At 39.6% G+C, this 16,380-nt stretch overlaps 1 protein-coding gene across 2 annotated transcripts in view; it reads left to right on the top strand.

The window, feature by feature from the left end:
* SYDE2 (synapse defective Rho GTPase homolog 2) overlaps positions 1-16,380 on the top strand; it is a 47,655-nt gene that overhangs the window by 11,223 nt on the left and 20,052 nt on the right. For both annotated transcript variants that reach the window (XM_063298204.1, XM_063298205.1), the window contains exon 3: positions 15,254-16,350. In XM_063298204.1, coding sequence (XP_063154274.1) covers positions 15,254-16,350 — 1,097 coding nt within the window. The remainder of the gene's footprint in view (positions 1-15,253; positions 16,351-16,380) is intronic.

Here is a 16,380-nt window from a genome sequence, read left to right as displayed (position 1 = left end):
TGAGTAGCATATTCAGCTTAAATAATTATTTGTACATCTAATGATATATGCATCTGCTAATAATGTGTATGCATCAGGGTACACATTTTTAAGATTCCACTATATCTCAGACCTGTGGGAAATCTTGATGTCCTACTCTGTCAGACTGGACAGATAGCAAATCTGTGAATCACAACTGGTTTCCTAAGCTTCACTTCAAGTCCTGGCTTCATTTTTTTTGTTTGTTTAAATTGCACATAATACTAAGGTGCCAAACTATAGTTTAATTTGTTAGTATTACAAAAATCATTAAAATGTAAATGTTCTGAGAGCTGGAAGGCAGTTTATTTGGTGCCATTACTGTGAAGTGGTTCATTAAGAATCAGTAACTGCTGCAAACATGCTGATCTTTTTTTTTTCTACCATGGAAAAGGTAAATCGCATTTCTAAAATAGGTTCTGCAGTTAAGAAATATTATGCCTACCTTTAACCTGTACAAGGAGTCCTCAGTTACCAATGATAATTGGGACTGGGACTCCGTCACTAAGTGATGCAGTCATAAGGCGCAATGTCATATGACCTACAACAGCAGTATCGGCAGTCCCGGTTGCCATTGTTAGGTGAATCCTGTGCAGTCACAGCATCCCATGGTCACATGATCACCATATGCCAGGTCCTCCTGCCAGTTTCCCCATTGATTTACTCATTGGAAGCTGGCAGCGAAAGTTGTAAATGGTGATAATGTGACCATGGGATGCTGAAACGTTGTAATTGTGAGCTGGTTGCCAAGTGCCCGAATCACAATTATGTGACCGTGGGGATGCTGTAACGGCCACAACTACAAAGACCCATTGTAAGTCTCCCTTGTTCAGTGCCGTCATAACTTTGAACAGTCGCTGAACAAGTGGACATTAAGCAAGGACTACCTGTATTCGTTACTTACAACAGAATGGTACAACTTGGTGTATTGACAGCTTCCCTCCAAAATTAAACTGGATTTCATTTTACCTACATTTATTTAAAATATATTTATATTTAATATGATTATTCTCTAGTCATATATTTAATCATTTCCCCTTTCTGTAACATTACAGATTATAATTTAATAACAACTTTAGAGGTTTCAGGGGTCTGTACCCAAAAATTTCTGGCCCTACATGGAGCAGCCTTGAGGCCTCAAGTGGTGCAGTGTTGACACTGTGGTATACAGAAAACTCTGAACTCCATTAAAATGGGAAGCATTTCTCCTTTGGATTCATAAGTCATAGAAATGGGAATATTTACAGGTCAGCACCACAAGTAATGCTACTTACATGCTAGTCATTTCAAAGGGATATGATGCTCTTTAAGAGGGCAGTTCTGTACTTGTTTAATCAAAAATGTATCCCATGAATTAAATGGAGCCTATCTCAGGTCAATGGGCATAAAACCAAAAGTCTCATTTTCTGTCATGATGAGTTGGACATTCTCATTGAGAACAATATTTAACTATTTTGAATTAGGATTTTAATGCCACTGGTAAGTAGAAAGGTAACATTTCCTGAAATTTTGAAGCAACAGGGAAAAAATTCACTCAAGTTTTCCCTTCTGAAGAAAATGGAGATGGGGGTGGGGGATGTGCCATTCTTATTTTTTAGCACTCTTTACAGGTAGAAAACATGTTGGGATTTAAAATGTTTTACTGAAAATGGAGCTGCAAGCTGTTAAAATCTAGATTGTACTATTTAGTAAATGTTACTGTTAAAGTGAAGCAAGAGACAAAAGTCTGTGTTGAACAGAGAAGAAACCATAAACATTGTCATGAAACAAAATAAATTAATATATCTTGGCCCTTGTCCTCTGCTGTAAGAAACAGATACAGGAGGTTTCTGGGAAAAAAATTCCCTAGCTCTAACCCTGAAAAGTGGTAAGGGGAAAAGGCTTAGAATACATATATTATTGCATGAAACACCAACTAGCCACTCTCTCTTTTTGAATCTTAAATACTATTAGGAATCTGTCCTTCTATTGATTTATTTTATCATTTTCATAGCTTGACAGTTTACCTGCCTTGAGATAAGTTTCTCTACCCTTTTACATGTTAATTTGTCTTCAAGCAGAGACCTGTTTTTTTACATTTTAAGCAATTGAGTTATAATCTTAAAATAATTAGGACATATTTTTTTAATTTGATTTTTCGGGAAACCCCACCTCCCCACCCCCACACAAAAGCCCTGGAAAAGAGTAGAGCCGGAATTACTCATTTTTATATTGACTTATTACTCAGGCTTGAACTTACATGCTATGCCAATCACAATTTTGATTTATTTAATTTAAATTGTGGCTTTGGGGGCAGAGTTTGAAGGAGATCACATCTCAGTAGAGATTCCATTGTGTACTTAAATGTTATTCCTATAAGTTATATTAAGCCTGAAGAACTTGATATATCTGTGAACTTCTGACTTCAAGTATGGAAGTTCATGGACCTTAAATTTTATCTTACAATATTAAAGAGAGGATGTCCATGGAAGACGTATCAGGATAATTTACATTATTTTCTACATGTTATCCTCATTGTCCGATAAGTAAATCAGAAAGAAATTTGCTTAATACAGTCTAGTACACATCACAATTGTATAAAGCGCTAAGCCACTCTGATCTATTTTATCTGACTTCTAAATGCTTCATATAAACAATAGATCTCTGCAGATCTTTCAGAAAAGATATGGAATACATACTGTAGATACAGCCATGTCTTTTTCCAGGCTCATATGACTGTTTTGGAGATTGTTCCAGACAGTCTGCATATATGTGTGCATGAATTGCCACTTCATTTTTTTTTTCCTTAGCAAAATGTCTGTACATGTACTCATATGCATAGAACAGCCAGGACTGGTTTCCAAGAGTGGATGTGGCACCTTAAATGAATCCAGAAGAGAAGAATCCTTCTCATTCCAAAATACCTCTTTCAATACATTATTTAAATCAGTTATAACTTTGGTAAGATTGAAACAATTTTGTGGGCATCATACTTCTGCTGTTTCTTATTCATTCTAAATTTTCATGTCATCTTTTTATAGTTATGTAATGGTCTCTGCTTTATCTTTAGATGTCTCCTCTTATGTAAAGGCAAATGAAATGTCTTTTAATGAGTCTTCAAATTGTTTTGGGGGGAGTACTGCATCTTTTGTCATGCTTTGAAACTGAATAAGGTTTATAATAGAGGTTGGACTCAGTGTTATTACTCAATATATTTCTTCATAAGCTGGCAGAAAGTGTATCCAATACGTGTGTGTGTTTTCAGAAGTAGGTCTCATGAAGTTCAGGGAAACTTTACTCCTAAACAATGAATATAGCACTGTAGTCTCAGGGTTGGTATGTTTGAGGGGAGATGATTAATTTTAAGGAGACTCACATTTTCTGTAGCTGCACTGTTACATTTTTGTTGGCACATGGTCATTTTTATGGCTTTTGCTAAAATGTTAATGATGGATTTTATTTGCTAACTGGGATATTGTAAGCTGCATGCATTTATATTGCACTGTACTTCAGTGAATATTCTCTAGTTTTAATGGAGGCCTGTAACGCATCCCTGCCTTTACCTAAGATTACTAGAGAAAATTAAATAGGAGCTTTCATATCATAGGTGAAAAGTCATTGCTTTATTGAATGTTTTGGTTATGATACTGTAATGAACCCTGGTGACATTTTTGTGAGTTTATTCTATACTGTTTCTTATGTATGGAGTTAATGAAGCTGTTTTAAGTGCAGCTTTGCCTCTTGGGGTTTTGTGTATGTTGAATAAGGATCACAATGAATAAAATAATTGATGAGGATACTCCCCACTGTTAAGTAATTGGCTTTATTGCTAAGGAGCACTTAAGATTTCTTTTAATCCTGTTAAGCTATCTTCTGTTAATTTTAGTTAAACTTAAAATGACAGCTCATCCAGGCAAAATGACTACATAAAGGACATCAGGCCAAGCAAGCTCACATAGTATGAATGTGAAGCAGTGGCAAAATATGAAGCAGTGTTAGGCTTATATGGATTTAAGCTGTAGCTGATAGTTCTTTTTGCTACAATGATCTTTTAAACAAAATAAGGTAGAATCATTCTAAGATGAGAAAAGAAGTGCTAATATCAATTTGTATGCTGGGTTTCTGTGATCTAGAATAATTTTGTAATCCTGCTTCACCATTCTAGTAATATCACACACACACACACACATACCTGTGCCTTGGAGTCCGTGTTGACTCCTGGCGACTGCCTGAATGAGTCCCTGCAGTTTTCTTGGCAAGATCTTTCAGAAGTGGTTTGCCATTGCCTTCTTCCTGTGGCTGAGAGAAAGTGACTGGCCCAAGGTCACCCAGCTGGCTTTGTGCCCGAGGTGAGAATAGAACTCATGGTCTCCAGTTTCTAGCCTGATGCCTTAACCACTACACCAAATTGGTTCTCTAAAATAATATATACTAGCAACTATATTACTGAAACTGTTTCTTCAAATTTAATCAGTAATAAAAACCTATGTCCTGTGTTGATGAAGAGCCAGTAAATATGTTCACAAGTACAGGCAGTCCTCAGCTTATGACGGCATTTGGGATCGGAATTGCTGTCACTAAGCAATGTAGTCATAAAGCACAATGACGTGACTGTGTTGCTTAGCGATGGCAATTCCTGCAGTCCTGGCTGTCATTAAGTGAGGACCTCATGTGACCATGACTTCTGACTTTCTGCTGGCTTCCCCACTGGCTTTGCTTGTGGAAAGCCGGCAGGGAACATTGGAAATTGAAATCACATGACCACAGGACGCTGCGACAGCCGGAACTCTGACAGCCCGTCATAAGTCCCCCTCATTCGGTGCCGCTGTAACTTTGAACGGTCGCTGAACGAATGGTTGTAAGTCAAGGACTATCTGTATGGTCCTTACTGCTGCTTTTCCACAAGTGTGATAGACCTTAGGGCAACCATAAAAATTAATGTGCTATGTCTGGTTTTTCATCCTACACAGAAACTCACATACATTGGGCATACCATTCTGCCTGCATTATATGCCCAAAGTCATCCTGATAAAGGGAAGTTGAAGGATGGGAAAGAGCTTTGAGCTGTTAATAAAAACAGTAGTTCAGGACAATGAGAATTTGTCTATACAGTAATCAGGAGATAACCCAGAGTCAGGGCATCTAGCAACCAATGGAAACATTAATATATTGGAATGGATTGAATTTAAATTCCATTGTTCATTATAACCTTAAATTTGATTTTGTGGTGAAAACTTCTGCTTGAATTTCTTCCTTGGATAAACTGATAATATAAACTGTGCTGTATCTGGTTTTTCATCCTATGCAACATACAAGGAAATCTATTCCAGTTCACATACTGTACATTTGCCTGCCGTATTTGTTGGTAGAGAAGTAGGAAAAAAATGCACTGTGGAGATATTAGGGCACCTGAAAAAAATTGTTAAATACAGGTAGTTCTCCTTTAGTGACTGCCTCGTTTAGCAACTGTTCACAGATACAACAGTAATGAAAAAGTAACTTTATGATCAATCCTCGCATTTATAACCTTTGCAGGCCTGTAAAGTGAGTGAAAGCTGAAGTAAGATCATAAGCACAGTCGTGGTTTCACTTAGCAACTCCTTTGCTTAATGACCAAGTTGCTGGTCCCAATTGTGGTTGCTGAATGAGGACTACCCGTATTATAGAACAATGAACTCAACATGAGAATGCTCTCATCGTGCTTTCCCCATTTACTCTATTCCACTTCCCCCCCTCTCCTGCACTATCCCCCGTTCACAGCCAACTATAGTAATGACGGAGTAACAAAAGGTGCACTGGTGACATCATGATGCAAGCTCTGCCTTTTTTTTTTTACTCACATTGCAACATTACATGCAAGTCCGGAAGGGGCAGTTTGTTTTGCAATGTCACAATGCATGTTTCATCACTTGCTCTCCTTTGTGACTTCTCTGCTGATGCGCATTCTCCACCCTCCCCCCCCCAAAAGTTCTGGGTACTAAGGTGACTTACTGACTCCTCTTTATAAAGAAAGTAGATTTGTCTTTCAACGCTTTGACTTTGTGTGGATATCTAAATCTGGTACCAGAACTGTTCCTCTTGAAGAATTACTAAAAACAGGTCTTGAACTATGTGGCACTGAAGTACTTCATGAATTCCATTCCCAGAAGGTGGCACAATGCTTAAATTGCTGCAGAGTCATAAGTCCCTTAGAATTTATTGTTTTATTATGCCTAATGCAGCGATTTCGCATAACCTGTGCCGTTAAAAAAAAATTCTAGAGTGAAGGAACAGCTTTTTCTTATCACAAAGTATAAGCACTGCTTGTCCTAGCAGAACCCCCTTTTTAGGCAATTGCAAGCCTTCTCAAAATAAGCTTGTCTTTTCATTGCAGTTGCTATTTCCATCTTAACTACAGTGTTTAATGGTGAGGCTTTTGGAGATAATGTTTATAGAACTATGCCGAGTTCCTTTCAGACTTCCTTTAAAAAATAGAGAAGGTAGTATTTTAAGTTAAGGGAGAGACTAAAATGAACTGGAGTCTATCTTGAACTTCCTGAAGTTTAGTAGTTCATATTTGGATAAATTGCCTGTAATTTTTATCTTAGGTAAAGGTAAAGGTTTCCCTTGACGTAAAGTCCAGTCGTGTCCGACTCTAGGGGGCGGTGCTCATCTCCGTTTCAAAGCCTTGGAGCCGGCGTTGTCCATAGGACACTTCCGGGTCATGTGGCCAGCATGACTCACGGAACGCCGTTACCTTCCCGCCGAAGCGGTACCAATTAATCTACTCACATTTGCATGTTTTCGAACTGCTTGGTGTGCAGAAGCTGGGACGAGCAACGGGAGCTCACCCCGCCGCGCGGTTTCGAACCGCCGACCTTCCGATCGACAGCTCAGCGGTTTAACCCGCAGCGCCACCGCGTCCCTATTTTTTATCTTACTGTCTCCTTTTTTTGTATAAGAGTTGTGGCTCTCTTGAATTTTTAAGGCTTTTGTAGTGGGAGGAGAAACATACAGCTTTGGCCTTCTGAAATAATGGGAAAACATTTTTGGCCACATTGCCTCACTGGAAACTTGTCAGGAGCTGCTTGCTCACAGTGAGGACAGCCGGAGCCCACGTGCCTAGAATGATTACACATAAGTGGATACGCATAGAGACAGGCAAATAGCATTCACATGTGATTCAGGTGCCTGGAGGTGAAAGTTCCTTATGGAGCTGACTCTTCTTATAGGAAAACCCCTATTCTGGAAGCATTGCTCCAGTTACCTGTTGGCAGGTAGGGCTGTGCAGTATTTTGGATTCAAAGGTAAAAAGTTGGCAGCACTTCGTGGATGGGGGCATAACACCTGTCTGCAAATCCTTAAAACAGTGGCGTCTTTTCCTGGGATTGTATGGCTGTCCTCTGCAATTGCAGTGCAATTCTGGGGAAAAGACAGTTTAAGTAGCTGAAGACAGGTGCTGCATGCACAGTCGTGGGCACCGCAAAGCACCTCTTTTGCGTCTGTGTGTGTGTGTGTGCAGTCAAAGGGCTGCACAGTTGTTTGCCTGTAACAGGGCCATGGGATGAGACTTCAAAGAAGGGAGGGACTGAGCTGATCAGACAAGACCTTTTAGTTCAGAGCTTTCTCAATGTGAGCTTACAGACTTCTTTTGAAAGGAGAAAAACTTGTTAATAACACTTTTATATGCAAGTTTAAGCTAGGCAAAATAAAAGTGCTCAATTCAAGGCAATAGATCTATTGATGTAGTATTACAGAGGAAGATTATTGGCAATAGTATTGACTTACGAGATTAATTTGAGCATGTCCATCTCTGGGCAGCATTGGATAACGTTAATTGAATTAGAATTGGTTTGCTAGATTAAATGGACTTTCATTTAGTAGATACAGGAGGAGATTATTTATTCATTTAGCAGATTCCAAGCTTGCATGAAAATAGTCAGTCTAAGTGTCCTGATTACCAGGAAATACACTGAGACAATGACTTGGTCTCTAATATTTATTAGTAGTACTTAACAAGAATCCTAACAAACTGAGGAAGCGTGGGAAAACCCCGCCATATAAACCCCAAAGGTTAAGGCGGTCCCGATCTGTGTCTCTTTGAATGGCTGAACAGTTCCTCAGTGCTACGCATGCGCTTGACAGTCTGGGTGGGAGCCCCCTGCTCTCCATCCTTACTCATGACACTAAGTGTATGAAATACTTTGATTCCTAAGCAGGCATGACAAAAATAATGCATATGTGTATGCATGCAATTATCCTATTGCAAAAACCTTATATTTTTTAACTACATAAAGCAGACATAATTATGCAACACAATATATACTCTTTGAAAAGAATTGTCATCTAAGAAAGCTTTAGAATATCAAACAGTGAATTTAAACTGATCACCAAAACAGTATTTTCTTTCTCCATTTTTTTGTGTATAAGTAACTGTATGTGTCTTCAGCAAAGGATCGTTACCTTGTCGTGGTGCTAGAGCTTGAGCACCTCAGTGATGCCATGAGCTAAACCGTGAAGGGCTACCCAAGACAGGAAGGTCATGACAGAGAGGTCAGACTAAATGCGATCCCTGGGGAAGATAATGGCAACCCACCCCAGTCTTCTTGCCGTGAAAACTAAATGGATCAGTACAACCAGAGATATGTCGGTATACCATCGGAAGATGAGACCCCCAGGTTGGAAGATGGTCAAAATGCTACTGGGGAGGAACAGAGGATGAGTTCAACTAGCCTCAGATGTGATGACGCGGCTAGCTCAAAGCCGAAAGGACGGCTAGTGGCCGACGGTGCTGGTGGTGAACGGCGAATCCGATGTTCTAAGGATCAACACACCATTGGAACCTGGAATGTAAGATCTATGAGCCAGGGCAGATTGGATGTGGTTATTGGTGAGATGTCAAGATTAAAGATAGACATTTGGGGCGTCAGTGAACTGAAATGGACTGGAATGGGCCACTTCACATCAAATGACCACCAGATCTACTACTGTGGACAAGAGGACCACAGAAGAAATGGAGTAGCCTTCATAATTAATCGTAAAGTGGCTAAAGCAGTGCTTGGATACAATCCAAAAAATGATAGAGTGATCTCAATTCGAATTCAGGGCAAGCCATCTAACATCACAGTGATCCAAATATATGCCCCAACCACAGATGCTGAAGAAGCTGAAGTAGAGCAGTTCTATGAGGATCTGCAGCACCTACTGGACAACATGCCTAAAAGAGATGTTATTTTCATCCCGGGAGACTGGAATGCTAAGGTGGGCAGTCAAATGACACCTGGAATTACAGGTAAGCATGGCCTGGGAGAACAAAACGAGGCAGGACATAGGCTGATAGAATCTTGCCAAGACAACTCAATGTGCATAACAAACACTCTCTTCCAGCAACCTAAGAGACGGCTTTATACATGGACTTCCCCAGATGGACAACACCGAAATCAGATTGATTACATCCTTTGCAGCCAAAGGTGGCGGACATCTATACAGTCGGTAAAAACAAGACCTGGAGCTGACTGTAGTTCTGATCACGAACTTCTTATTGCACAATTTAGGATCTGACTAAAGAGATTAGGGAAGACCCACAGATCAGCTAGATATGAGCTCACTAAAATTCCTAAGGAATATGCAGTGGAGGTGAAGAATAGATTTAAGGGACTGGACTTAATAGATAGGGTCCCGGAAGAACTATGGACAGAAGTTCGCAACATTGTTCAGGAGGCGGCAACAAAATACATCCCAAAGAAAGAGAAAACCAGGAAGGCAAAATGGCTGTCTGCTGAGACACTAGAAGTAGCCCAAGAAAGAAGGACAGCAAAAGGCAACAATGATAGGGGAAGATATGCCCAATTAAACGCAAAATTCCAGAGGTTAGCCAGAAGAGATAAGGAATTATTTTTAAACAAGCAATGTGTGGAAGTGGAAGAAGACAATAGAATAGGAAGGACAAGAGACCTCTTCCAGAAAATTAGAAACATTGGAGGTAAATTCCAGTCAAAAATGGGTATGATCAAAAACAAAGATGGCAAGGACCTAACAGAAGAAGAAGAGATCAAGAAAAGGTGGCAAGAATATACAGAAGACCTGTATAGGAAGGATAACAATATCGGGGATAGCTTTGACGGTGTGGTCAGTGAGCTAGAGCCAGACATCCTGAAGAGTGAGGTTGAATGCATTGCTTAAGAAGCATTGCTAATAACAAGGCAGCAGGAGACGATGGCATCCCAGCTGAACTGTTCAAAATCTTGCAAGATGATGCTGTCAAGGCAATGCATGCTATATGCCAGCAAATTTGGAAAACACAAGAATGGCCATCAGAGTGGAAAAAATCAACTTATATCCCCATACCAAAAAAGGGGAACACTAAAGAATGTTCAAACTATGGAACAGTGGCACTCATTTCACATGCCAGTAAGGTAATGCTCAAGATCCTGCAAGGTAGACTTCAGCAATTTATGGAGCGAGAATTGCCAGATGTACAAGCTGGGTTTAGAAAAGGCAGAGGAACTCGGGACCAAATTGCCAATATCCGCTGGATAATGGAAAAAGCCAGGGAGTTTCAGAAAAACATCTATTTCTGTTTTATTGACTATTCTAAAGCCTTTGACTGTGTGGACCATAACAAATTGTGGCAAGTTCTTAGTGGTATGGGGATACCAAGTCATCTTGTCTGCCTCCTGAAGAATCTGTATAACGACCAAGTAGCAACAGTAAGAACAGACCACGGAACAACGGTTTAAGATTGGGAAAGGAGTACGGCAGGGCTGTATACTCTCACCCTACCTATTCAACTTGTACGCAGAACACATCATGTGACAAGCTGGGCTTGAGGAATCCAAGGCTGGAGCTAAAATTGCTGGAAGAAACATTAAGAATCTCAGATATGCAGATGATACCACTTTGATGGCTGAAAGCGAAGAGGAACTGAGGAGCCATATGATGAAGGTGAAAGAAGAAAGTGCAAAAGCTGGCTTGCAGCTAAACCTAAAAAAACCCAAGATTATGGCAACCAGCTTGATTGATAACTGGCAAATAGAGGGAGAAAATGTAGAAGCAGTGAAAGACTTTGTATTTCTAGGTGCGAAGATTACTGCGGATGCTGACTGCAGTCAGGAAATCAGAAGACGCTTAATCCTTGGGAGAAGAGCAATGACAAATCTCAATAAAATAATTAAGAGCAGAGACATCACACTGACAACAAAGGTCTGCATAGTTAAAGCAATGGTGTTCCCCGTAGTAACATATGGCTGCGAGAGCTGGACCATAAGGAAGGCTGAGCGAAGGAAGATCAATGCTTTTGAACTGTGGTGTTGGAGGAAAATTCTGAGAGTGCCTTGGACTGCAAGAAGATCAAACCAGTCCATCCTCCAGGAAATAAAGCCAGACTGCTCACTTGAGGGAATGATATTAAAGGCAAAACTGAAATACTTTGGCCACATAATGAGAAGACAGGGCACCCTGGAGAAGATGCTGATGCTAGGGAGAGTGGAGGGCAAAAGGAAGAGGGGCCGACCAAGGGCAAGATGGATGGATGATATTCTAGAGGTGATGGACTCGTCCCTGGGGGAACTGGGGGTGTTGACAACTGACAGGAAGCTCTGGCGTGGGCTGGTCCATGAAGTCACGAAGAGTCAGAAGCAACTAAACGAATAAACTGTATGTGTATTTACAAATGAAAAAGCTAGCAAAGTTGGTTTGTGAAGATACTAGTAGCTGCAGATATTTCATTGCAGATTTTCATTGCAGATATTTAATAATAGGCACAAACCCACTGAAACAATGAGAATGGATTAACTGCAGGCAGTTTCCATTAGATTTAATGAGGATTGTGTAAAATAATTCTTACATGTACATACACACACATACACAGGCAAGAGAACCATACAGTGCTTTAGAAATTATTTGGAAGAACTTCAGGTGTTTGCACAGCTGCATTCTGCAGCTGCCAGATGTTTCAGGGAAAAATGTGGCTGCTTAAAGAGTTGCAGACCAGTGCTACATTTGTCTTTTTGGAATTGATTCTGAAGCATTGCACTAGAGATAAACAGATAGGCATAGACAGACAGACAGATTATAGATATCACTTATGCAGACTTCTGTCAATACATTGGACAAATTGGGGCTTGTTCGGTAATAAAGTTATAGGACTATATGACAAATGGCTCTTCACAGTTATTTTTTCAGGGAAATTTTAATATCTGGGAATGCAAATGTGAATTATTCCAACAAAGCAGTACTAAGAATGCTGAACCATTTCATAATTCTCCATTCTGTCTGTATATCATTTTTATTAATTACTACTTTTAGTCATTAAGACTTTTGGCCTTTAGAAGCTGTGGTGGATGTAAATCCTTAAAAAAATAGGAATCTATTGAATAAATGCTATGGAAGTGTGTACAGAAGGAACAGGCACACTTGTTACAAAATTTTTAACATGCTGTGTTCAAAATTGTTCATGCTGTAAGGAGATTTTCTGAATTGATCAGTAATGACCATATGACTTAATGGAGAAAACACCTATTTTCTTTTTAGTAGGATTTAAAAATAATTTGTATAGTAGAATACAGAGTTAGAAATACCAAATGCTCACAGCCTATAGTGATAATATCACTTACAATTGCTGGTTGGTAAAACAGTTTCAGTGGATCACAGAAAGTTGTCTGTGCCACCCGTGTATGTAATATATAGTTGCTATACTGCCAAGAAAGATTCCAGTGTCCTTTTGAGATCATTTATCATTCTGCCAATTAAAGAATAGGAAGACTTGCTGAAGCCACCGGAAGTTAGACGTAAAATGTCAGGAATGTTAGATTGACTTCGCAGTTTTTAATATTTTGGCTTGCTTTTCTAAGCCTTTGCCAGAGGCTTCTGACAGAAAAAGAAGATTAATGTTAATTAATTAAAACTTTGCCCTGATGACTATGGAATGCTTCAGACCAACCCACCAGTGAGACTGTGCTGTGATTTGCAGCACAAGGGAAGCCTTTGTCCAGTTTTATCAAATACCACATTTTTTATGAACTGCTTGCCAGAAAAGCACAGCGGGTGTGCTAGAAATAGTCTATTCCATGTAAGGAAATAACCTCAATAGAAGCATAGCAGCTGAGCAAAACAAGAACTTTCACTGAGGCTCTGGAAAACATACTTTGTCCAGTATAACCATCTTCATCATCATTTTTAAAAAACAAAATGTTGTGAATTTCTGTCAAGGAAGAGAGTTACCTAGCTTCTGTTTAAGAAAATAACAGGGGTTCTGTAGATGTGGATGGATGCTATTCCTTTGAGCCTCAGTTTCTAATTGGGTGGGGTGCGAGAAAATGGAATGATTTGTGTGATGTTGTAGAAGCACAGTGCTTGCTTAGTCACTAAGTAATGTCCCTTAGTTCTCAGTAATGTCCTAAAATTTATGTGTCTCAGTAGTTATAGGAGTTTTGATAGTGTTTTCATAAGCACTCACTTAGATTTTGTTCAGAGTTTTTTTTTTCTTGAGTTGGAATATCTAAGCTAGGCAGTCAGACCTGGTTGGTTGTTGGTAGATGACACCCAGAAAGACTGAAAAATCAAAAAACCAGGATCCTAGAACAGTGTTTCTCAACCTCAGCAACTTTAAGCTGACTTCAACTCCCAGAATTCCCCAGCCAGGATTTGGAAACTTTGTAGAAGTGTCAATGCAGCTACCAGGAGTTGAGTTCCTTCCCCCACCCCACCCCTTTACCATGAAGCCCAGGGAACGAAGAATTGAAGGAAGTGGTAGATGTATGACTGCTTTATTTTTAGTGAGCAAATGTAATCATTGTAGTATAGGGTATGGATGAGCAAACGATGGTCTTGAGGCCCAGTCCAGTCTCTTTAGTGATTGATTATGCTAGGATCTGTGCTTTCCATATATTACTTCTTGTCCCTTTGGGCATAGTTTAGAATGCTAGAGGAAAAAGGATATATTAAAAGAATAATTCTTCCTTGTTTTCTCCTAATTCTACAGGAAAAAATGGCTTCATATTTTGAGGGTTAAGGTGAAATGTGTCCATAAAGCATTCTGTAGTCCTTTTATTTTTGCCATACACACATAAGATACCTTCTAGAAAAACTGCACTGCTGAAAGTCTGCATTTCTGTTCTCCATATGGTGGTAATGTGGTCTGGTGATGTCCTGTTGTCTCAGAAGTGATGCTAGGGTAACTGCCTCTGAGCTGTAGCGCCCCCCCCCATTATAATAAATTACAGTTTACAGTCTGCCCTGAACATCTGTTTTTAACACTTAGATATATGAAATTGCTGAATTTTTAACACAGTTGAGACATACGACTTTGTAGAATTATTGAATATTTCTAGTAGAATTAGAATTTCATAGACATATTGGACAATAAACATGGTTATGATGTGAAGATGTCTAGGTGAACCTTAGGTTTTGTATGTTTTCCACTTCCCCAAGGTAGGAACCATGAACCAAAGTTTGTAGAGGCTCACCATGATGTATAAAATGCTACTATTATATGCTGTATTTCAGTTTTATATTTTTATTTAATTTTTTTAAAAAAAATACCTTGAATAAGCAAATAACTAATTCTTTATGAATCTAATGTCTTATTTCCTTGGTGGTTGTTCACGATGTTCAGTTTTCTTTGATTAAATATAACAAGCATTGTGTAAGAAAGGAATTATTAGGGGGCTCAAAGAGATAAGCCATGCTGGAACTTTGGGGAGAATTGATTCCAAATATATTGTAAGCTCACTCTGCCATAATGAGAAGAGGTACACATGTTTGTTTGCCAAGGAAAAAAAACCCAGAAAAAAGCAAATTACTGTGAAATTAAAACCTGGACCACCTTTGAAATGATAGTAAAAGGCCAGGGCACAGCTATTAAACATGTAGATGCTAAAGCAAAGTGGTTCCATTTATTTTCCAATCTTCCAGAACTTGGGAGTGTAGACAAGACATAGAATTCCATTTTCAGAAGAGTTGCTGAAACAAAGCAGTTGCATTCAACACCTTCTCCTTTGAAAGACATCAGTTTAACGTATGTGAGACAACAAAACAGGCAGCAGGGATGTGTCAGTGATTCCTAGGCAGCATCTGCCTCCTTTGTCTCCTAAGGAAAGGAAGAGACATGTTCTTAGTTGTTCTGGCTAGTGCACACAGGAAGGGGTGTTTATGGAAGTAGTGTAGCTGATGATGAGCACCTTTCTAAATAGACTACTTTTTCAGATCATGAGAAAGAAGCAATTTCTTATTTCCAAGTATTCTTTTTTGATATTTCCTTTCTTTTCTTTTTTCAAAGGTCTTGGAATCATGTCTGCAAACAAGGCTGAGACAGGAATAGCAGAATATTCTCCTCCAAGCCCAAGTCCATTGAAAAAAGGTGGCTCGATAAACTGGCCTTTCCCTGATAAAATAAAATCCCCAAGAACCGTCAGGAAACTTTCCATGAAGATGAAAAAATTGCCAGAACTCAGCAGGAAGCTCAGTGTCAAAGGAAATTCAAGCCATAATAGCTCAGACAATTCTTTGTTGCTTAAAAATAATTGCCAGGAGGTAGGCCATGTACCATTAGCTTCTTCTGGGAATGTAACGGCAGCTGCTAGCAGGAATGTTATAAGCCGGTATCATCTTGATAGCAGTGTATCCTCTCAACACAGCTACAAAAAGAAAAACAGTGGGACTTCCAAATCCTCCAGTAAAGGGGGCTACCTCAGTGATGGGGACTCTCCTGAGCTTATAACAAAATCAGGGAAATATGCAGCTGAAAGCAGGGCTGGGAAAGGAAAAGAAGTATTCCCAGGTAACATGGGTAATAAATCAGAAATAGATATTGATGCTTTTCGACACTACTCGTTTGCTGACCAACCCAAATGTTCGCAGTACATATCTGGACTCATGAGCATTCACTTCTATGGTGCAGAGGATCTTAAACCACCACGGATGGACTCAAAAGATGTCTTCTGTGCAATTCAGGTAGATTCAGTAAATAAAGCAAGGACTGCCTTGCTGACTTGCAGAACAACTTTTTTGGATATGGATCACACTTTCAACATAGAAATAGAAAATGCTCAGCATTTAAAGTTAGTGGTTTTTAGCTGGGAGCCCATGCCAAGGAAAAATCGGGTCTGCTGCCATGGTACAGTAGTTCTTCCTGCCCTTTTTCGAGTGACGAGGACTCATCAGTTGGCAGTAAAACTGGAGCCTAGAGGTCTTATTTATGTCAAGCTAACCCTTCTGGAACAGTGGGAGAACTCCCTCTGTGGAACAGATGGAGAACGAGAACCAATACTCTTTGGAGTTGATGCTCGGAAAGTTGTTGAGAAGGAAAATGAAGGTTTGATGGTGCCTCTCTTGATGAAGAAGTGCATTACGGAGATTGAAAAAAGAGGCTGCCAGGTAAAATCTGCCTCTGTCAGTGTTGCATTT

This window comes from Candoia aspera, chromosome 3 (assembly GCF_035149785.1).
Source record: "Candoia aspera isolate rCanAsp1 chromosome 3, rCanAsp1.hap2, whole genome shotgun sequence".
NCBI classification, from domain to species: Eukaryota; Metazoa; Chordata; class Lepidosauria; order Squamata; family Boidae; genus Candoia; species Candoia aspera.
The sequence above is the reverse complement of the archived record's forward strand: the minus strand, read 5'-3'. Positions and strand labels throughout refer to the sequence as shown.